Below are 23,170 nucleotides of genomic sequence, written 5' to 3' on the forward strand. Positions count from 1 at the left end.
GTGCTGCAGCGGCAGCACACCCCTCGCGGCCATCCCAAAACTTGATATATAGATATGCATGAGGAGTAGTAGGTGCCCCTCGCTCGACACGACTCTCACTCTCGGTCCTCTCTCGCTCGGAGTGTAAGCTCGCTGCTTTTAATAGCTCGCGGCAATCCGTCATGTAGGTGCGGCTTATTAAAAGTCTATTTCGGCAGCTTTATTTTTCCATTAACGAATATGCATTTTTTATCGTTAACTCTGGCGCTTCTTCGTTGCTCCTTTTTTTCTTCTGTTTTTTTTTTATTTATTATGCATCCTCACGAGCACACTCGAAATTTAGCACACACACGCGTGTATACGCGTACACGCGCGTAGTGGAAAGCGGTGATTTAACTGGGCGATGGTGCAATTTTTAATAATTCGTCGAAATGGCGACGAGGTCGTTCTGCTTTTTTTTCGCCTTTCTATAGCTCGCTCGAGGAAAATTATTATTTATGTTTGCTACTTTCGTGAACTCAGAAACGGTCTCTCTTTCTCTCTCGCTCTCGCTCTCGCTGCGCTGCATATTATCGCTCGATATATTAATGAGCTTTAAGTGGGCTGCGTTGGCTTTTTAATTTATTAAAACGCAAGCTGTAAAAACAGACTCGCGCGCATGCACATATATATTATATATCGTGTACACGGTAAAACAAAAATATGTTTTTTAGTCCATAATTCTGGCGCGGTGTAATAACGGGCGCACAAGGTAATGCATATAATATGCGAGGGCGACACATTGAGAGCAAATAAATATCGACTCGCGTCGATAAGTCGCATTATGCTGTACTACTGCTGCTGCTGCTGCTACTACACTTCTGCTGTGCTATGCACGCGGGCCGGTAGCCGGAGTCGACTGGTGCAGATAAGAGCCACTTAAAGTAACATTGTTGTCTTTTTCCATTTACTTATACTCGCTGCTGCTATACAGAGTTCGGAGCCTATTACAATACCTGTCTCTATTTCGTGTTGGCTTTTAGCTCGACGCGACTAACAATGGCATACACACACACAAACATTCACTCACTGCACGCGCACCGAGGCTAAATAATAAATCAATAACGACGCGCCTCGTGTGTGCGTGTGTTTGTGTACGTATATATAAGCTGCGACCGCTCATGCTTCAGCTAATAATTTTCGCATTGGCTACTTTCTACTTGCTGGCGGTAAAGGAGAAAAAAACCACAACAACAACAACAACGACGACGGCAACGAAACGAAACCGCGTCTCCTTTAGCGCCGCTTGTCGATGTGTGTAACTATGTATAGTACGTACAATATTTATATATAAAACGCGTTTTCTCGAAGCGCCGGGCTATCCGTGCTCGTGTAGCCCCGCGCGCGCGCATACATAATACAGAATAATAATGCCGCAGACGTCGAGTGAAAAATAAAAATAAATTCGTTCGGCGACTGATACTTAAAATTTACGAGCGCGCGCGTGGATTATACACGTCATATATATAGAGAGAGAGAGAGAGAGAGAGATACTGCAGCAGCAGCAAGAGAAAGCCAAGCATTGTTGACTCTCGCGTACGCGCGCGCCTTCAACATCGTAAAACCTTTTGCGCGCTATAAACTTTATTATGAAGAACAGTGTTTATACATGTATACATCGGAGTCTTCGTTTTTTTTCTCTCGCTCTCGCGTATACAGTCTCTTTTGCGCTGCACTCGTTTTCACGTTCTTTTCCGCATTCTCTCTCTTATTTGCCGTGCAGCAGCAGCAGCAGCGGCGTACCTTCTCTCCTTGCTTTCTGTTGTTGTGTTGCTGCTACTGCTGCTGCTCAAGGTGGCATAGTCTTTTACCCTCGGTGCATTTAATTTATCTTCAACCTTCCACTCTTTTTGGCTCGATCGCCTGCTCGCTTCGAGCTCTCACTCACTCACTTCGAGCTTCCTTGTGCGCGAGCTTGATATCTTTTCCGAGGCAATTTGCTAATTTTTCACGGAACTACTTGTTGTACACATGTGCGAGTGTGTTAATATCCCTCGCAGTGGCATATAGAGTCGGCGTGGCAGCATATTGCAAACGGAAAAAGCCAGCGAGAGAGAGAAAGAGAGAGAGAGAGATTTAATTTCGTTTGATTATACTAGGCATCTCATCATCATTATCATCCGGGTCGGTTGAAATAATTGCGCGCTCAGTGGCCTCCTGTATCTGATGTGATTAAATGTATATTATACAGTATCATCGTTGCTCCTTGTCTCTCTATGTGTGTGTGTGTGTGTGTGTGCCGTGCCGTTGCTCTCGCTCAAAGGAGAAGCGCGCACAGCTCTCCTCGCATATATATATACGAGAGGGAGCGAGCGAGAGAGAGATAATTTCCTGCACGAGGATTAATTCATTAGTCACGGTCACGCGATGATGATTGTCGATTCGCTTCTGCTGCTGCAGCAGCACTGCTATGCCATGCTATGCCACTACTGCTTCTTGCCGCAGATCTTGAAAATCGTTAAAACGAATCGTGACATCGTCGAACGAGCAGCAGAAACTTCGCGCGTAATAGACTTCGTATCGCTCGATAAAAAGATAAAAAAAGACAGAAGAAGGAAAAAATAATATAATCTTGGGATTGCAGCTTGGCCTGTAATACACACATGCGTACACGCGCATTTACACACCATACGTATAGAATTTTATCTTGGACGAATCGTATTTTATACATATAATATTATACATATGGCGCACGAGCTCTCGCGACTGCAGAGCAGCAACGCATCATCGCCGACGCCCTATCGTCCCGAGCGATCTCCTCTTCCTTTTCCTCCTCTCGATATGTGCATGTGTATATTACGTGCAGTGTGCAATATCTTGCGCGAGGATCGATCATTCAATGAACCTCGCGCGTGCACCGCTCACAAATGTACATACACACAGACACACGTGTATATATACTCTGCCTCGCTCTCGCATCTTATTATAGTAAGCATTATCGCACGCACGAATCGTAGAAAAGACGCAAATCGCTTTTAATAATATAACGAAGGCAGAGAGAGCGGAGATGGAAGAAAACATTTCACTTCGCCAATCGATACATTAAGCCGGCCAGCTCGAGAGAGTGAGTGTATTATAATAGTCTCTCTCTCTCTCGCTGTGCAGTTGCAGCGCGGGGCCCTCTTTCATAATTGGCGACGCTTGCCATATGCGCGCACATAAATGCATTGGCCGGCCGATCGATGATCGGTGTAGGTTAAACCGAGCGAGCGATAATCGAGCTGCAGCTGAAACTTGGTGAATCGGAGCGTAATTTTACATTCTCTCTCCTCTCTTTCTCTATATATAATATTATATAAAAGTCTCGAGTCCGTGGGGCGAAATGATTTTCAAAAACGATTATTTTGATGAACGATGATTGTTGTTTGCGCGCTTGGACGATTATGTGATTTAGCTCGATCGTTGCAGAGTGAGATTTTATTTTTCGTCGTTGCGGTTTAAGAGAGTTAAGAATGTGTGTCTGCGTCGATGATATAATACGCATTAGCTTTGCGTGCGAGTGTTTTTTTTTCTTAATCTCTCTGACTAAACAAGGAAACTATATTAATTAACAATTTGCACGACTAATTTTCTCGTTTTACGATTTGTTCTTGACTTGAGAACATTTTATTATTATTATTACTATTCTTTATTTTTAACACAAATACATGACACGTTGTGGAGTAGCTAAAGAAAAAAAAAGGTCGCGCGCGAGCGAGAGAGAAAGAGAACGCGAAATTATGCATAATACACGTATATACGCAGCAGCGGCGGCGTCACTCTCGAGCAGCGACTAAAATTAATTTCATGTAATGCGCGCGCGCGCGCCCGTACTCACGTAAACGCGTCAGGTTCGCGTCGAGCGCGCTGGCGAAATTACGTAAATCGTCAACTCCAATTAAAACAATAACGACCTCTTTTCCATTATTCAACTTCAGAGCTGCTGCAGCCGCTAGCGCGCTCGCATTTTTCTTCTCTCCTTTTTTTTTCCTTCTTTTTCGTGAATTCGCTCTTGCGAATTGCGTCATGTGTTTTTCTTTTGTGCGCCGAGAGCCAGCTCGGTATAATTGTTGGGTTTGAATACCCGAGATGATGATTTTTTTTTTTAATTTTTTTTTCTTCTCTTTTTTCAAACTGATTCCGTTGAGACCGGTGAGTTTTGCCGGCAGAGAGAAGAAAAAAAAATAACATTCGAGCGTTCGCATTCTGGAAAATTATCGCAGATTACCAGCTATGCGCGTCGTTATTAATACCACTTGTCTCCTTCGATCTCGTGTATGTGTGTGTGTGTGTATATCGTATATAATAATAAACGCCGCGTAATTGCCACGCGATCGGCGCTGCTCGTACGCTGGAGGTGTTCATCGCGGAAAACTAGTTTCGACGAGCTTTTATATCCAATTTTCGCGTACGAGGAAAATCATCGATCCGAAGCTTCGATAGCGTCTCGCGCGACAAACTCGTGACACGATCGTTGTCTTTAAGTGAAAAACTTTCGCTACTCGACGATGTAGCACCGTGTAGGTAGCGAAGATGAGATGAAAAAAAAGCTCAGCGCGCAATGTGTGTCGGAATATTTCTGTCTTCCGACTTTCACCTTCTCCCTCTCGTCCTCGACGCCGTTTTGTACGCCGTGTAGTGCGAAATAAGCCAAGGGAATTGCCGCCCCTCGCGCTTCAGCGAAAAAGCCAGTAGGAGATTTCAATCCTCGTTACGCTTCGTTTCTTCTCGCTCATCTTCGCTCACTTCGCTATCTCTCTCGTGGTTGTCTGTGTGTGTGTTAGTCTGTATTATATCCACTCGCACACACACACGGAAGAGCATAAACACACAGACACATTTTCCACGTATAGGCGAGTAATGAGCTTAGCAGCCCGAGCAATTACTGCCTGTATTTTCACGCGCGCGCAATGGATATGCTATACCGGCAACTAAGAGTTTATCTTTGTGGCCAACGGGGATTTGGATTGTATCGTTGCTGCGGGAAGCTATGCGAAATTGTATAATTTTCTTTCGAGCGGCGTATATAGAATTTCCAGCTTTATTGGGTTTGAAAATACATTTGATTGTCACCTGTTTGCTCTTTCGCTCTGTTAAAATGATCCAAAAGAGTCAATTTTAATTAGATCCCTCGTCGTCTACCCCACGGAGCGAACGAGTAATAAAGTTGTTATAACTGTACTCTATGTTGATGTACCCTATTACTCCTCTCGCTCTCCCGTGTCCATATCTTCTTGTTTTCTTCGACTCGACGAACTATTATCATAGATTACGGTATTATACGCTTGACAAGCGATAACAATCGAGGTACGCGCGCGTAATAACACAGGTCGGAAAAGCGGAGCACTGAATTGCAAAAACAGTAGACGACTGCAGCGAGCGAACGCAGTTTCGTTAAATTCTCGATGCCACGCGTGTACGCATCTACGACATAATACCAGTGTGTGTGTGTGTGTGTGTGTGTGTGTGTGTGTGTGTGTGTGTCGCAAGGTATATACTACATCATAATAGCTGCTGCGTGCACGCATACGTTCCGCGTATACACATGTGGATGCAACGACGCGTATAAGATGCGCACTACCGTATACACTATATACGCGCATAAGTACGCGTATCTTGCGTGATTTTATTGACGCAACTGCGAACTTTTTTTTTGCCCTCTCTCTTTTTTTTTTCTTTTTCGTAATAATAATTGCTCGGCGCGCAGCAGCAGCGATCGTATGAGCGCGTCTGCACGAGAGTTTTGTATACATATAGACCCTCGAGAACATCTTCTGCATACTGATGCGCGCGCGCGCGCGACGCCGGCACGAAAAGAAGTTGATACGGAATACGAGAAAGTTTTTCCAATTCGCTTGAATTACTGCGCCGGGGATCGGGAGAAGCTGTGTGTGTGTTAGCTGCGATATCGTTTCGAGAGCAGAGAGAGAGAGAGAGCTAAGACCCGAAGGGCGAGACTGCGCGACTAAAGTTTTGATTTAATGTTTGATGTAATGCACGCTGATCTTGACGATCATTTTCCTTTCGAATAACGCGAGAGAAATATTTCCACTTGCTCTAGAGAGAGATATGGATTTCGCAAATTGTCAGTGAGAGAGAGAGAGAGAGAGAGAGAGAGAGAGAGAGAGAGACGAAGGAAGAAAGGGGAAGAGAGAAAGATGTATTTATAGGGTGGAGAATGAGAGAAGTTGAAAAAAGAAGATACGTTCTCGTTGGCGCTGTGCTGTAATAGAAAAGTCAACGTGACGATGGAAGTTGCGCGCCGGGACGACTCGGCGCCTGTACAGCTCGTCTTCGTTTCTCTCGTGTACATCTTTATACTTAGAAATGCCCTTTTCCTTCGATTTTACCCGCGTCTCTCGTATAGATATCGCAACGAGACGAGGCGAATAAAATGACTGACGTTTCTCCATGTATATACACTACGCAGATACGCGCGCCTATAAAGGGGAGAACAAGTTTTTTTCCATCCTTCCGGCAAAAGTATTTACTTTCGCCGTACGCGTAGCCTAGAAAAAGAAGTACTTTTGCCCACTTCCGCGTGTCCGACAGATGCAGTGGTTGCTGTGGCCAGCTCAGCCTAGCAACGTAATATTTATAATTTTATCGCCCGTATTACTTAGCCTACAACTTGTCGAAGACATATCAATACGTACAGGCGTAATACTAATTACGTGGTAAAAATTATGCAGAGTCCTGAAATATCATTCGCGCATGATGGTATGTCTACGGACGAGAAAGAATGTTGTGTGTAACTTGTTACACACAAATCAAAATGAAAAAATGTTTTTTATATTAATGTTATTGATGCTCGCCCCCCCGACCAGCATCACTCGCTTCGCTCGTGATGCTAATGTCGGGGCGAGCATCAAAATTCGAAGCTTAATTACAGAGTCATATGTTAAAGTTTAGTATGACTTGCTAGGCTCACAATGCTAAAAGTAAAGGAAAAAATTCGCAGCACATATAACTGATTTCATGTAAAAGTCAATAATAACCATAACCGCTTTGTTTTTTGCACAATCAGACGGCAAATCAAGACCTCGATGCGAAAGAAAAAACAAATGCAAGTTTTTATATGCATTGAGATCTTGAATTTATTTTTTCATTTTGAATTTATTTGGATAATTTTATGAAAACTTTTGCGCGGGGATGGAAAAAAATACTATTTCTTACACGGGTGAAAAATGAAACACCCTCATACACGTGATATGACGCCTCGGCTTCGCCTCGGCGCCATTATCACGTGCATGCGGAAGTTTCATTTCTCCCCCTTGTAAGAAAATCTACTATTTCTTTCGCGTCGAGCGCCGGCAGCGCCAATAATAACGCAGCACAAATTGTTCTATGTACTTTCGATGAAAATATAATGCGCATTATCCGCACAATAATTACTGGTGAAAAGTTGACAAGGTTAACCCCTTGACAAACGAGAGGTCGAGTCGTATAACGCGCGCATATGTGTTGTATGCGTACACACACACACGCACACACGCACACACAGTGTGCATTTAATACCGCCCCTGCGGTTTCTCTCTTTCTCCTATGCCGCACACACTCCTCGCATCGTGCGAACGCGCATAAAATCAATAATAACCCAGCCAATGCGATCCCCCGTGTGCGCATGCATGCATGCACGTACGTACGTACCTATCGTACATATATACGTACGTATGTATGCATGTATAAATTCAGCCGATAACAACTGGCGTCGGCGGTGGCGGTGGTGGTGTGGTGCACGAGCACAGCGAGGAGAGCAGCGGCAGCGTAGCAGCAGCAGCAGCAGCTCGGCTTCGAGAATCGAAAATTGAAACTCCAATAATCGCGCGCGTATACGTATACATACGATGTCGGTGCGCTCTGGATATGTATAAAGCTCCCTCCTCCCCAACCCCTACGCATATATATATCTGCGTTGGCGCTTTTTGCTACTTCGCATATATATACTTTGGAATCGACGAATCGCGCCGGGTATAAATTATATATCGCCCTTTTACGTTTCGACAAAACGTTAAACGTATAATAAAATCAACCGACGCACACGTATGTATATAAACTGCAGTGCGCACCGAGTTTCGCGGGTCAAGACACAAGCAAAACACTTTCTAATCTTTACTATATATTAGCGACTTTCACCGCGAGCGAGCACATATATACTACATATATGATACACGTTGCGAGCGCGGCGCGCATTATATCACCTACGCAAAACGAATCGATATATTGCCGCGTTATACGTATATATACACATTTATAAATGCACCTATACAACGTATACGTATTCTTTGTGTGTATATACAGGGAAATTCGATTCGATTTCGACATGAATAGCTGCAGCGGCAGCAGCAGTAACAGTTAACAGTATTATATCACGTGAAACAAGCCAACCGCAAATTGCTGCAAATTAGAGACTTGCCCTCTCGCGCTCGATGTGCAGCAGCAGCAGCAGCAGCAGCTTTTCAACATCTTATCCTCTCGTTATAATACATCAACACGGACCGTGTGTTGTACATATATATAACACATACATATAATGTATAAGGAAAGGTTCTCTTGCGGATAATAAATCTACAAGGTGATTTCTCACCTTTTGTCTGCGCGCGCGGCGATATAACACACTCCTCGCGCTCTATGGCGAGCCTCTCTCGAGTGAACGGATTTCGAGCGCGAGCACTTATAACACGTATCACACATAGATGAGAGAGAGAGGCACGTAAACGCGGGGTGGCCCCCAACAAACGTGCACAGCACTTTTTGCGCAAATTTCTCTTTCCGCGCGGCAGCGGCGGCGGAGTCAGGCGAAGGAGAGAGAGAGAGAGATGATAGATTACATTAAACATAATGCCCGACATGCACATGCAGCTAAGGAAGAATTGAGTTATCGAGTTCGAGAGATATTAGAAAGTGCATATATCTAAGGCGAGTCGTCGATGTATACATATGTGTGTGCTGTGTGTATGCACAACCAATTTGACGTATCGATGGCTTATAAACGCACGCGTTCATCGAGGCATTAATTTCAAATGTCCGCACGCTCGCAGTATGTATCTCTATACACGCAGCATCATAAGTATTATGTATATACCTGCGAGGCCTCTCGCGCTAATACGCATTAGCTTTCTATTATTAATGATTTATGAGATTGCCGATCGAGCTTGTTTCTCTCGCTCTCAATGTCTCGTTCCCCGCGCGTATACACATAAATTCTATTAAGATTTAGCGTTAAACGTTCGATTTATCAAACTCCCAACGAGTTCATGCGCCGCAGCGACATTAGAAGCGAAAATTCGTTCGTCGTGTTGCGTCGCTTTTTTTTGCGCGTGCATTCAAAAATCATCGCCGTGGGAGGTCGCGATGCATGGATCACGCGTGTATACACCTCGTAAGCGATTTCTCTTCTATCGCGGGTATATATATAATATAAGCACGTGCTCTCTGCTGGGTGTGCTGCTGCTGGTACCGTGCCACCGCGTATATAAATACAAGCGTTTTCATCGCGTGTATACGCGAGGAGAGAGGCCAAAGATTATACTACTGTTTTATCACTTCGCTCTCGACGATAAATCGCAAAAGAGTCGGTAAAACGCATTTTTTTTATCGCGTCGTTATATATATACACAGCGAGAGCGGCAATAGGATTCGAGACATTTTTCCCCTCATTTTATAATACACACATTTTGCCGCTGCCGCCGCCGCCCACGCACACGCAGAGCTTTATAGTACGTTAGTGCCAGCATTTACTTCCTAATAGTTTTTTGCCGCTGCTACTGCTGCTGCTGCGTTGTGGGTGCTGCTACTGCCGCGAGTTTTGTTCTTTATAGCCGTTTGATTTTTACTGCTCGCTCCGTATATATGCTGTACAAACGGCTGTGGAAAGCGCAGAAAAGGAAAGGAAAGGAAATTTGTTTCATAGTTTTTGCGCGATCGATCAAGTGCATACATTTGTGTGTGCCGGCGATTTATCTGTTTCTTACTGCGGGCTGTTGCCGGGAGGTACTTTTCGCACTTCTACAGCCCTTCTTTTTATAAAATATATACGCGCGTGTGTAGCGGCGCAACTTCCCCTCGAATCATCGCCGTGTAGCCATAGTTATATACCCCGTTTTGTCGCCAAGCAGCTCGTGCTATTTTAGCTCGGTTGACAAAAGACGCCCTGCCGGGCGCGCGCGCTGCCTCTTGTTTGCTCAAAATTACACGTCGTGTCTGACAATGTCTTCGTATAATACTTGGCAGCGGCGGTGTCTGTCGCTACTACTGCTGATGCTGCTGCTGCTGCTGCGAATCCCATTGTACATCGTGCAGGCATATTATAAGCGTATGTGTATGAGTGTGTTTGTACATTTACTTTTTTTTTCCTTCAATGACGCGTCGTTTTTTTTATCATTTGGAATGAAAAATTGTCTCGTAACTCCGTGCCAGCGACACACGCGAGTAATAATATAAAAAGGCGCGCGCGAAAATGAGAGAAAAAAAGTTGAAAAAAAAAAAACTGCTCGGTGCGATACTTAGATTCTCCTTTCAACTATGAAAGCATATAACTCTTAGCACCTTTCATCGCGCGCCTCGAAATTTTCTCTCTTTTTTACGTGGGCCTGTGTGTGTGTGCGTATACGCGCGCTAACCCGCCGTCTATGCATTTTCCACGCTTTAATATCTCTTTCTCTGTACTATACTCGGGCAAAAAACGAAGACGCCAATCTTGTTTGCAGTTCGGTCAGTATTACACTGACGTTTGTGTGCGTACGCGTATATGAAAGTGAAGGAAGCTCGCGCGTGGCAAATTCGCTGCTTTTATTTATGAGCGCACAGCTGCCGTCGTTGCTCTTTCGCTCTTTAATACTCTCGACTGCATTCGGACTCGGTTCGATGCTTTCACGGCTTCTTGCTCTGCCCTCGTGGTGATTCGGAGAAGTGTGCATGTGTGTGTGTGTATGTGTACTTGGTGGTGGTGTACGTACTCTCTATAAATTCGGCTTAATGATATCCAAGTCAGCAGCAGCAACAGCAGCAGCACTGCGAGAGTTCATCAAGGTGATTATTCGATTCTTGATAATTATCGTCTTCTCTCTTCGTCAATTAGCAGATTAAACGGTATATCGCCCCTCTCGCGTGTACGTATATGTAAACGTTGTACAACAACGAGCGCGCAAATTCAAACAAAGCCCTGCGCCTACATAAATGTACGTGTGTATATAGCGGAGCAGCTCTCCCGCGCGCGAGCGCGCGAGCCGTCGAGGTAATCTACACCAATCAAGCACGGCTCCTCCTAACGACATCCATAATTCATGCGATTCTGCAGCGCGATGAGTAGTAAAATGACGAGAAATGAAACCCAACAGAGCAGCAGCAGTAGCAGCAGTGTACCAGGGGTACGAGTGTATGTATGGCATATATATAGCTAGGTAGAGCTCGACTCTCGTGTAGCATCACACGGGCTAATGCTCCGCCGCGAGCTCTAACTTTTCCTCTTAGCGCTCGGCGGATATAATCAAGCTTACGAATGAGAAAAAAAAGAAAAGAAAGAATCTCACCCCCACCTCCGCGAGCATTTCATAACGTAATAAAACTTGCGAATAATTTACTTTGAATTCTTAATGTCGCGAACATGCGCGTTGAAGCGTTATTTGCGCAGCTCGCGCGCGCGCGCGACAGCGACGACGACGAATATGCTACCGTGCGTATATATATAGTGGTACAGATATATCTATACATATGCGAGTGTAGCCTGTACCGTACAGAGATTAGTTGCGACGAGGCAGTAATTACATTATCTTAAAACCTACATAGAGAAGAAGTTATAACCACTTCGGGCTCTCTCTCTTTCTCTGGGCTCGAGCTATGAAAAATACTGCACGAGGAGGAGAACGACGAGAGAGCATAAGAGAAAACCGTGCGGAGTCCTAATGCTTATCTCGGAGCTCCCTAGCGTTTATATATGTGATATATAAAAAGTGTCTTTTTTCTCTTCGGGCCGAGAGACCCTGAACGCACGCACGCGCGCGTGTATTAAATTATCCTTCGAGTGTGCGCGACTCGGGGATATATACGAGAAAGAAAATTAAGACTGCAAAGCTAATACCGCCTAAAAACTTCCTTCGTCAAATACTGCTGTATATGAGGAAGGCGCGCGAGCGAGTGAGCACCCCGCGCCGTATACATTCGAGAAATTAAAATCCCCACAAGTCTCATTATCGTAGCCAATAATTATGTTTCGAAGGCGCGCAGCCAGCCCGTAGTGTGGCACAGCAGCTCGAGATTTAACGCTACTTAAGCAACCCTCTGCTGCTGCTGCCGCTGCTTTAGTACACTATATCTACTGCAGCAGTGCGCGGACGACTCGAAGGCCGACGGGGAAGGTTATTAGTTCAGGAAGCTGCGCGCGCGCGGATGCTTATGATCGATATAAACAACGAGAGAGCCACCGCCGAGGGTCCACCACCATCACCACCCCCACCACCACGTACAGAAAACTGACGTGTGCGGTGGTATAGTATCTTTTTCCTTATTTTCTTTTTTTTTCTTCTCCTCGTAAGTAGCCGCAACAATACAACGAGCTATACGAGTCCTTTTGTTTCTTTTTTTTTTCATTATCGTCGGTCTTTCTCTGACCACATCGTGTATTATAACAGGGTATATATAATATTTTTTTCTTTTTCTTTCGCCCTCGTACATAGTGGATATAATATTTTTGCGTCGGGGCACGAGCTTTCTTAAACCATAATTCCGCATCCAGACATGTGATTTATTGCTCGAGTCGGATATAGATATCGATTTATGGAATTAGTTAACTTACAAATATTATCGCAAATAATGACACGGTCTCAATTAATTTTCTGCAAAGTCGAGGAAAAAATAATCTCGCCTTCTCGAGCGCGGCCTTGGTTATTTTTCATCGGGACGAGAGAGGGAGAGAGAACGAATTTTCCTGAAACTATATTAGCATAATTAATCAAGACGTTAAAAGTCAATATTCGGTCTCTTTCACGGTCTCCTTCGTCTCTCGTTCGGGGTAAAGTGAGAAGTTTTTAACCAACCTAGTTAGTGCCGCTCGCTTCCAACGTCATTTGAACAAGACCTCGGAATGATCGAACGTCCCTTCCTCTCTCCAGTCTTTTTCCTCTCCCTCCGAGCGTCGCTGTTTCTGATGAAATTGCTCCCCCTCATTTAATCACTCTTCGATTTTCTTTGCCTTTCTTTATCATTGAGCTTTAAAAAAGAAAGCATCGTCGCGCGCCGTCTAGCAATCAACCCCGCCCTCGCGCGCTCGCGCTATTGTTCTTCATCCTCGACTGGTTTTTTCCTCGTCGGTTAGCAATATAGTATACATTATATAAACGTATATATATACAAGCCCCGGCACCGCTAATTTTAAGAAACAGTAAAATACTCGCGCGCAACACAATAAAGCTCAGCGTAAATTGTTTTTTCTTTCTCTACTTTCTCTTTTTTTTTTCAGCGCACCGAGCGAGCTTTATCGTAGTTACGGGCTGGAAAATGTTGATTCAGAAATTAAAACGCTTTGGGTAAAAGAAAAAAAAAGAGGAGAGGAGAGGAGAGGAGAGCGAGATCGGGCCGGGGCTGTAAGTAAGCTATACAGGAGTGGAACGGGAGATTAATATTTGTGTAGCGAACGATCGTGAGCGGAGAGCGAGCGAACCAACTAGCGCACGGCCCGTACGCTCGCGCGCGCCCGTGCAAAAAAAAAAGAAGTTACTATATCCGTATATAAAAGAAGAATAGACGGGGAATAATTACTGTCTGTCACGTTCGCTTCTCCTGGCGCGCGGCGCGCCGTTATCTGTTAGAGCTACGAGCAGCTTGCGATAGAGGCGAGTACTTTTAATTACGGATTTTATTACACGACGGCTGCGCGACGCAGAGAACTGCTGCCGCTGCTGCTGCTGCTGCTGCCTCGAAGAAAATTTTTTTTCCCTGTTTTTTTTTTTTTTTTTCATTCGCTCTTTCCTTCTCTTTTCTCCCGCTCTCTTTACCGACGAGGTTAAATTGATTCGAGAACCAATAGTTTTCGCCCCATTAAAACAGGAATGAAAATAGGATATTGTTTTCGAGAGCGAATCGTTCAAAAGTTGATACAGTACATGTTTACTTATACGCGATAAGAGGATATTGTTGAGTTTGAATCCATTTCCAAAGGGTAGATTTAATTTTGCAGCATCATTTTCAAACTAAATTATTCAAATTTAATTCGCGATTAGGCAAACCAATTGTGTATGCGAATTGTGTATGTATTATATATGAGTTGCACGCTGGCATGTCTGACCGAAGCTCGTTTTATTCACTTGCGCGCCGCGGCTAAAGTTACATCACATCGAGCTGGTGCTTCTATGCGTGTATCGATCAACGGATATAAAGTTATTTGTATCTGAAAGTTCATACTGATTATGAGCCTAACTATCAAAGGTACAGAGGATCGAATGTGTTATCACATTATACGAGTACGTAATGGTCATGAGGACAAAGGGCATCACTGCACTCAAAGTAAACGTAATCTCTTTATATACCTCTGTGCGTAATAATACGTAAACTCGTTCATAAGATGATTTTGTAATGCACATAATGTTTATAAATACATAGTTGCACATAATCAAAATAAGGTCTTTATTAATTATTCTACCTATATTTGTTTACAGTCCCAGCAGTACGGCGCTGGGTTCGCTGGATCAGCTCAAAGAGTACCTGACAACGGCTGGCACCTGCAAATGCGGTCTCGAGTGTCCACTCAGGCCCGAGCAAGTCTTCAACTTCGATCCAAAGGTAAGTTTAGGGATTATCAGAATATTATTACCATTTATTACCTGACAATAAAAGTATCATCGCGCGCCGAGAGGGGCGTCGACACATCCCTGAATTTTCGCTTTGAATTAAAAAAGACACCGAAGAGGGTGAAACTCAAAGTGCGACCCTAATACGATTTTTGAGATGCACTGTAGAATCGGAGCATCGGTGAAAATGTTTTGCCCTTGTGCGCGCGCGTTTAGTCGAAACTTTGACTTCAGAGCGTCGACGCGTAGGTATAGGTGTCGGGTTTCAAACAATAGCCCATAGCTTCGCACTTCAAAGAAAAAGACCCCATCTCTCTTTCTCTTTGCATATAAAACAAACCTTTGCGCCCTCGCGGACGTCCTATATATATTTCTAACCGAGCTGAGAGCTGCTACTCTTCGGATCGTTCGTCGAGTGAGAAAGGGCGAAAGCTCGAACTCAATCCATAAAATTGATTTTAAATATTTCGAAACCCTCCCTTTTATTGTGCGCACGTATTACGTATATTCCGCGTGCGGTCGAAACCTTTTGCGCCACTCTTTCGGGAAAAAGTGTGCATAACGATTTTGTCGCAGCAGAGAGGCGCTTTGCCGGGGGCTTTTGAAAGAGTTGCGGTTTTGATATGCCTCGTGTCTCTCTCTCTCTCTCTCTCTGCGCGCACCAACCAACGAGACGCACTCAGCTGCCGGCCCGGGCTTCGCATGCCGGAATTCGTCATCGGGTTATAATTATAATTACCAAGCACGCGTAGCAGCAGCAGCTCGTGTACAGTACGTGGAGAGACACTTTATAATTCGTATAACACACGCGGTGGTTCATAATACAATTTTCACTCTCGAAAGCAGCGCGAAAATTGCCACGAATATTGCGAGCACACACGCGTTTCTAGCCCACGGCTCTCTAGGTGGCTCGCCTCTGACCCTGCTCGCTCGCTCGCTCTCTTTGGCTAAAATTCGCACGATATAATAATAACGTATTTATCAAAATATCGAAAATGCGCGAATAAAAAGTCAAGCGATGCGTATAATTTATTTGTTTGATGCGCGCGCGCGCGTATCTCGCAACTTGAATGTGGCAATAAAAAAATGCACAGCTACAGCGTCGCGATGTACGAAGAAAAAGCCAAGACGAGGGAGAGCGAGAATTTGCGCATTTTGGACTATCTCGTTTTGTTGTACAATAATATACACGCGCGTCACTCGTGTATACGCTGAGGATAGGAGGCAAGTGGTAGCAGCAGAAAGGAAAGAGAAGTAATGAAGAGCATCCGTCGGAAAGTCGAGCGCCCGTGACAACAGACGTATATGCGCATACTATTTTGTCTCTGTCTCTTTTCTCCTTACTCCGCATTATCATCATTATTATGATTATTATTACTGTTATCATTATGCGCGCATCATCGTTATTATCATTATCATCGTCGTCATTATTATGATGACTGCTTTTAGCATCCTGAAGCAAATCCTGCTACGTGTGCGCTCCAGCTCTTACACACGGTCATTATGTATACATCTAAATACGCGCGTCGTAAATACAGCAAAATGCGATGCGTTCGTATACAAGGAAAAGCACAGAAAGAGCCCAGTCGACGACGACGACGACGACGACGATGTAACGTACGCAAAGTAAACGAAAATTACACGATGCTTTTGCGCAGCAGCGTGCTGGACTATTAGATGAAAAGCTCTGCGAAGCGTCGACAAAGTGATGCGCGCGGTGACGACGCCACTGTTTAAAGTTGCGCGCTCCGTGTGCAACACGCCGAAATATTACACGCCCAACTCGCGCAAAACACATTTTCACCCGTGGCGAACAAAATAAAGTATACCTCGCGACGCCCTACCACTCCTGCCAGTACAGCGTTGCAGCAGCAATGCGCGCTGCATTTTACCGTTATGTATACTTGAAACGCGCGTTTTATAGATGTACAACAAGATTGTTACCCCCTTCTCGTGGTGGTGGTGCAATGTTGAATAATACACGCGAGTCGTATTAGTTTTATTTTCATTTACTATATACGAAAACGAAAATTTGAAGAAAAAAATCGTAAAAGACGAATTTCGGCTATAGCGATGAGTCGCACATTGTCATCGCTTATCATGCGTAACCGGCACCCACGCGATACGTGTACGTACGAATGTACGAACAAACAATGGGCTGCAGACTCTCGAGTTATGTCGTGCTTTTGTACACACGTACACGTAGTATGTATGAATGCGAGTGACCTGTAAACGGTTGACGGGCATAACTGCACACACACACACACACACACAAACACAAATTCGCGAAGCTCGACGGGCGTAATCACGACAGGCTCTACGCGCCTACAAGCTTTATGCCGCACATTCATATGCACGCAAGTTTCGGGCAAAATAAAAAAGAAGAAGAAGACGAGAGAAACGAGTGAAAAAGTACCAAAAGACTACGACGACTATTATAATAGCGATATACGTGCAGGGTCCGTCCAACGCGCGCGGTAGATATGCGACAGCAGCAGCAGCAGTAAAAACAAACATTACAAAATTTCGCACCAGTGGTGCAGCAGCAGCGACAGCACCCACCGAGCGGCTTGTGTCGTGATGACTAAAAAATAGAGGGGCAAAAAAAAACTGAAACAAAACAAAGGTAAAGAAAGAAAGAAAAAAAAGAAGCGTGGAATACGAACGTACAAAACGATGAGAGTGAAGACACAAGGATGTAGATATGTGTGTAGGACAAAAGCCTGTGCAATTATTTCAGCACCTGGTACTCGGTGTATAATACATATACACACACACTCCTCCTCCTCCTCCTCCTCCTCCCCTCCTCTTGCCGTTCTTTTTCGGACCGACCATGTGTATACGTGTAATGTATACATATGCGCGCGCGTGTATCGTATACGTGTGTGTATATGAGTGTGCGCAATTAAATTTATCGCGATGCGCCCCGAAAATTTCGCGGAAATAAAGCGTGCTAACGAGCTTCCTCCTTATATACACCGGGAGGGGAGAAATGGAAAATAAAAGAGGAAAAAAAAGGAGAGAGAGAGAGAGAGAGAAAGAACGAAAGAAAGGGTTGCGTGGCCGCGAACGAAGGTTGCTGCTGCTGCTACTGTTGTTGCTTTTGCGCCGTGTGTGCATAAATACAACTTTAGGGCAAAGTACGCGCGCGCACACACACACGTATAAACTGTTATTATCGCTACGATGATATAAAATATACGAGCTGAAAAAAAAGAGGAGTAGAGTGCCCCGCCGTATGCTCGCGCGCGGCAAGGCAAACAGTGCGAGAGAGAGAGAGAGAAAAGTGGTGGCCACTGGCTATTGTGACGATTGCATCGCAATAAATACAAGTTCGAAGTGTAAAAGAGGAACACAATAGAGGCTGGCACGACCGGGAACGTGCGCATACTTGATAATTCGCCCAAATTAATACAAAGTAAACGCGCTGCTGCTGCCGTTTCGACCGATCGAAAAATAAATTTGCCCCGTCGCCACCAGCCAGCCAGCCATCCAGCCATCGACTGGTAATATCTCGAAAATCGCATCTGGCGCGAGTATAGTATACGTAATTACGCACTCATTACGCGCGTGGCGGCGGCGGCGGCGGCCGGCATATAATGTGTAATCCTATTGTGTGCGTCCGTTGGGCGAGCGGGTTTTTGACGAACACACACACATTAGCTGTGCACAGCGGTGGTAGCAGCAGGTGTTTATTTATATATCAATGTCCGTGCGTATAGAACGAAAGATAATATTAAAACACGCGCGAGTCCCAGCAGGATATAGGAATTTTCTGCACTCGCGTCCGGAATTAATGAACTTTTTAATGACGATCGAACGCGCGCTGCGCCGCGCTGCGTGCAAAGTACCTCGTATACACTCGCGCAGGAGCGATGATGATCACAATGATTACGTAATTAGCTGCTCGTCGTCGTACATATACGCATTTAGGACAAAATTCCAGCTTCGACGTTACTTTTCGCATTATTTTTAACACACTCGCATCAACCGCGTGCGAGAATTTTGAGTAATAACGTACCGCGAGATTTTCAATTATACACACTCGTTCTCATCTCTCTCTCTCTCGCTGCTGCTGTAGTAGCGCAGCTTGTGCACATGCGAGCGTACGTCATTAACATTTTCGTGCCACTGCTGCTGCCGCTGCTGCCGCTGGCACACATACATACACACACACGAGCTGCGTTACTACAGCAGCACACAGCCTGTTAATCAGCCGAGCTGCCATGTAAAACGCTTTATAAGAACTTAATTATGTATTAAAGCTGATTGATATAACGCGCGCAAATTTTCCGATTTCAATCAACTCTTGCGCTCCTTTCTCCTCATGCGCGCGCGCTCGTTCGTTGGTTCCCCGAATGAAATTAACATAAAAGTCTATTAATTAAAATATCTTCGTTATTACTACGTAGGTGCGCGCACTCATATTATACATACATAGGAATAGCTGGCCGTAGGGCTTACACACATGTATACGTGCACGTTGAATTATAAAAAATAAAACACGCGGTGAAAAGTTCCCCTCTCTTTTATATAATATAAACGCTATATATATAATACAGCGACGGGCACCAATCTACCCATCTCATCATCTCGTATACACAATATACACGTAATATATATAGCGAACAATCAACGTGGAACGAGGCGTTAAAAGGTACTGCGCCTTGTTTCGCGCGCGCGCGCTCCCGACAGTCTGTACCTACATATTATGCATGTATGATGCTGATAAAAAAAAATAAACACACGTATACACAACACCTTCACCTACACGGGCGTTATTATACATACGAATACATACGGTGCGCGTTGGTTGGTATACATACACTCTCGAAGGAATCGTAACTATAAAATAAGCTCTTTGTTACCCGGTTAACTCGATCGGACGAGTCTTTCCTTTCTCGAACGATCGTTATACTCGAGCTCTAGGATGCCGCATGGCCTTTCTGGGGCGGTTTTTGTACGCGTCGTGTCTGGATCGATGTGTATTTATATAGGTACAATTGGCATCGCGCATAAATTTCCCGATTCCTTTATGTAATTGCTGTTAACATTATATCGTACATACACACACGTAGGAGTAAAGTGACCTCGTTATTCTCGTTCATGAGCAGACATGCAATACGATATAAACGTCTGCTTAGCCGTGTCTTTTTCCATTTCCTTTCACCTCGTGTTTTAGCACCGCTACTGCATTTGCTCGATCTCTCCATCTCGCTTCCTTCATCTTGATGTCTTTCAATTACGCCCAGCGCACACTCGCTCGCTATATAGCCCCGCGCGCGCGTATGCTGTGTAGTGTATGCAAGTAAGCAAGACTCGCATACATATGTATTCACGCACGGATATACACATCGTGCAAGAAGTCAGATCGAGTTTACTATCTGTAATTATCTCGACGATATGAAATTGAAGAATCGCAACGACGGCATCGCGCAGCCGGTGTCCTGTTCTTGGCTGCACTCGACGCTGCTGCTGCTGCTGCTGTTGCAGTATACAGGTGCTTTCGGCAATTTCGTCTTATCGCCGCGAGTGCATCGCGATTCTCGCCACGATGTTTATACCGCGCTGCGCGGCGTCTCCATCTCGTCGTCGTCCTCGTCGTGGCTCACGATTCAAAAAGTCGAGGATTAAGAGGAGAGGAAAAAAAAATTAAATAAAACGATCAAAGTTTCGTCGGTTCGGTTCGCGCGAGATTAATCTCCATGAGCCGAGCTCTGTGCATCGACTCTCGACTCGCACGGACCATTGAAGCACGTAGTTAAGCGGGGCAGTTGTTTTTCACGATGGATGGATATGTAACCTGCCAATGCGCTGGGTAATGCGATACGTATAGCGGCAGAAAGTTTTTTTATCTGCGCGCGCGCGCCAACTTGATTTTCCGCGAAATTGACCTTTTCCGTCCGCGGGGGGTAGAAAAAAACCTACGAAGCCGACGGAGATTACCTTTAATTCGAGAGAGAACGGGACACGAATCGAGCGTGAGGGATAATAGTAGTAGAGGCTGATTAGATGCGGCTGGATTGGCTTTATTGTTCTTTCGCTTTATGTACTTGCTCGGCCGATGCGTGTAGCGGTGGTAGGATATGCTCGGCGACTTTTTCAAGGGTCACGAGCGCCGGTGCGACTCGATGTAGCGTGGCAAATTTTTCTATCGGAATGGGCCAAGACTCGGCTGCGCGCAGAGATAAAAAGTCGGATATCCGAGCGGATGTAACGTACGTTATTACATTTTGCCGAAGCTCGTTCACCAAACGAGGAAAAGAAAATGACACGCATAATACACTCGTTTTATGTTCTTTAATTTTTGCTCGATGATTTTTTTCCTTTTTTTTTTATTTTCGAGTATCTCATCCATACGGCAGTCGACTGTCAACAAAGTCATCTCGAGTGTATACTACACCACGAGCACGTCAAGCAGTTTGAATTTTTTCCGCGTAAAATCCTAAAATAGCAATCGACGCTCTGCACGAGCGGCACCGTGCACGAGAGCGTGGCCAGCAGCCGCAGCAGTGGCCACAGAAAGCACATGCGAGAGAGTACAGCACACATACGGCGAAGAGAGAGAGAGAAAGAGGAAGAAGACGAAAAAAAAGTTTTCGCGCTCGTGCGCACACGGCGTGAAAGGACAAGCCATTAGTTTATGGAGTTATTTCAGTTCATTAGCGAGTACCCGTGAGCCTGTCAACGACGGCGAAGCCCGCGAGCCGAGAACTCCACTCTGCTACTCTATATGTGTGTGTGTGTTTGTGCGTAAACGTATTGTGAGCAAGACATACGCAGCAGACTCAGCGTCGCGGACCATTATTACTGCTCCGAGCGTGCGCGTCTTTTTTTTTCTCACTCAGCGCGCGTTGTATATATATTTGCTCGTTGTTGTACGCACAGACGCGCCGACGATGCGGAGATTCGATTCTCTCGCTTCTTCCTTTTTTTTCTTCGAGCCTGCACTGCAACGCAACGACGACGACGACGACAGTATTATGGTGTGCTGCTGGTGCTACGTCTCGCGGATAAATAATATTAAATTTTCACACAAGGACTTTCGAGAAGGTCCTTGCACGCGACTTTTACAAAACAATTCCCAGCTTTTAACGCGCTCCGAATTTATTTCGCTCTCGTCGTCGTCACAGCCCTTCGTTATATTTACTCTCGAGCGTATGAAACTTTTGTGTGCGCTTCTCCTCTTTTTTCGTCCTGGGTAGGCGGCTCGGGATGTTTGACTTTTGCATTTTTTACGCCGAGAAAAGCCGGTGTGCACCCGCACACGCGTACATTCGCTGTCGTCGGTATATGTATGCATAAGAATACGAGATTGATCCGATTTCTTCTATACACGCGCCAAAAAAGGGGGAAAATTCCGCTGAGCGGCGTGCATCGTCGGTCTTTTGCACACTCGCACATATACACATACATACACAAGATGCATATGTGACTGCTTCTCCTAATCTTTCAAATAAATTTACGTCGCAGCAGCAGTAGCAACGTCGTAGCTGGCTTCCACTTTCTCTCGAGCGAAGAAAGTCTGCGCGAGACGCGCGAGCATATATAAACGCATATATAACGTGTACTACATACACACAGAGCATTTTGTACGTCGAAGAAAGAAGACGAAGTAGAAAAGCTTGACATAGCCGTCAGCCGCTGCTGGCTGACGTGCGCGCGTGTGCATACGTACAATAAAATACAAAGACACGGACGCGCGCAAATGTGCAGGCGCATATACAGCAAGAAAGCGTCTCTCTCTCTCTCTCTTTCTCTTCTTACTCGGAGCTCGTAGACGCTCGCTCGCTCGTGATAAAACTAACACAATTAAAGAGCAATTTTTCCGTCTTTCAAATACATAGAGGTAGATCCACGGAGAGAGAGAGACAGAGCGCGCGTCTTTGAAATTATTTGCATTGAAAGTTGCGCGCGTGTAAACAAAGAAAGTAGATACATATACCATTACGTGTATAAGCGAAGACTTTTCGACTTTACGACGCTGCAACGCTGTACGAAGCTTAGCTTACGTCGTCGTCTCTATGTATATAAATTTTGAATCGCGCCGTGGGAGGGTCGGGGGTGAGTAGGAGGAAGGTTTGGTTTGCTGCTGCTGCTGCTGCTGCTGCTATGCTGTTACTGCTAAAACTTACTGCCAAGCGAGCTATTTACAAGCTCAGTTTTAGACTGGAGCTCTCTCTCTCTCTCCCTCTCTCTCTAGCTAGCTTTGACCCCTTGTTGTGAAGTGCAGGCGTACTTAGGCAATGTCTACGTGTATACACCAACACATACATACACACACTTACACATACGTCTTGAACGAATATACATAGTTATACATGTGTACGCGAAGCAGCCGTGGCTGCGTGGTTGCCTGAACTTTCGTATGATAGTTGTATATACGTATA

At 45.1% G+C, this 23,170-nt stretch overlaps 1 protein-coding gene across 1 annotated transcript in view; it reads left to right on the forward strand.

Moving 5' to 3' along the window:
* Positions 1–23,170, forward strand: part of LOC106653744 (AF4/FMR2 family member 4-like) — a 238,584-nt gene that overhangs the window by 113,216 nt on the left and 102,198 nt on the right. The window contains exon 3 of the mRNA XM_023462811.1: positions 14,649–14,772. Coding sequence (XP_023318579.1) covers positions 14,649–14,772 — 124 coding nt within the window. The remainder of the gene's footprint in view (positions 1–14,648; positions 14,773–23,170) is intronic.

Source organism: Trichogramma pretiosum, unplaced genomic scaffold, assembly GCF_000599845.2.
Source record: "Trichogramma pretiosum strain Unisexual culture from Peru unplaced genomic scaffold, Tpre_2.0 scaffold1, whole genome shotgun sequence".
NCBI lineage: Eukaryota > Metazoa > Arthropoda > Insecta > Hymenoptera > Trichogrammatidae > Trichogramma > Trichogramma pretiosum.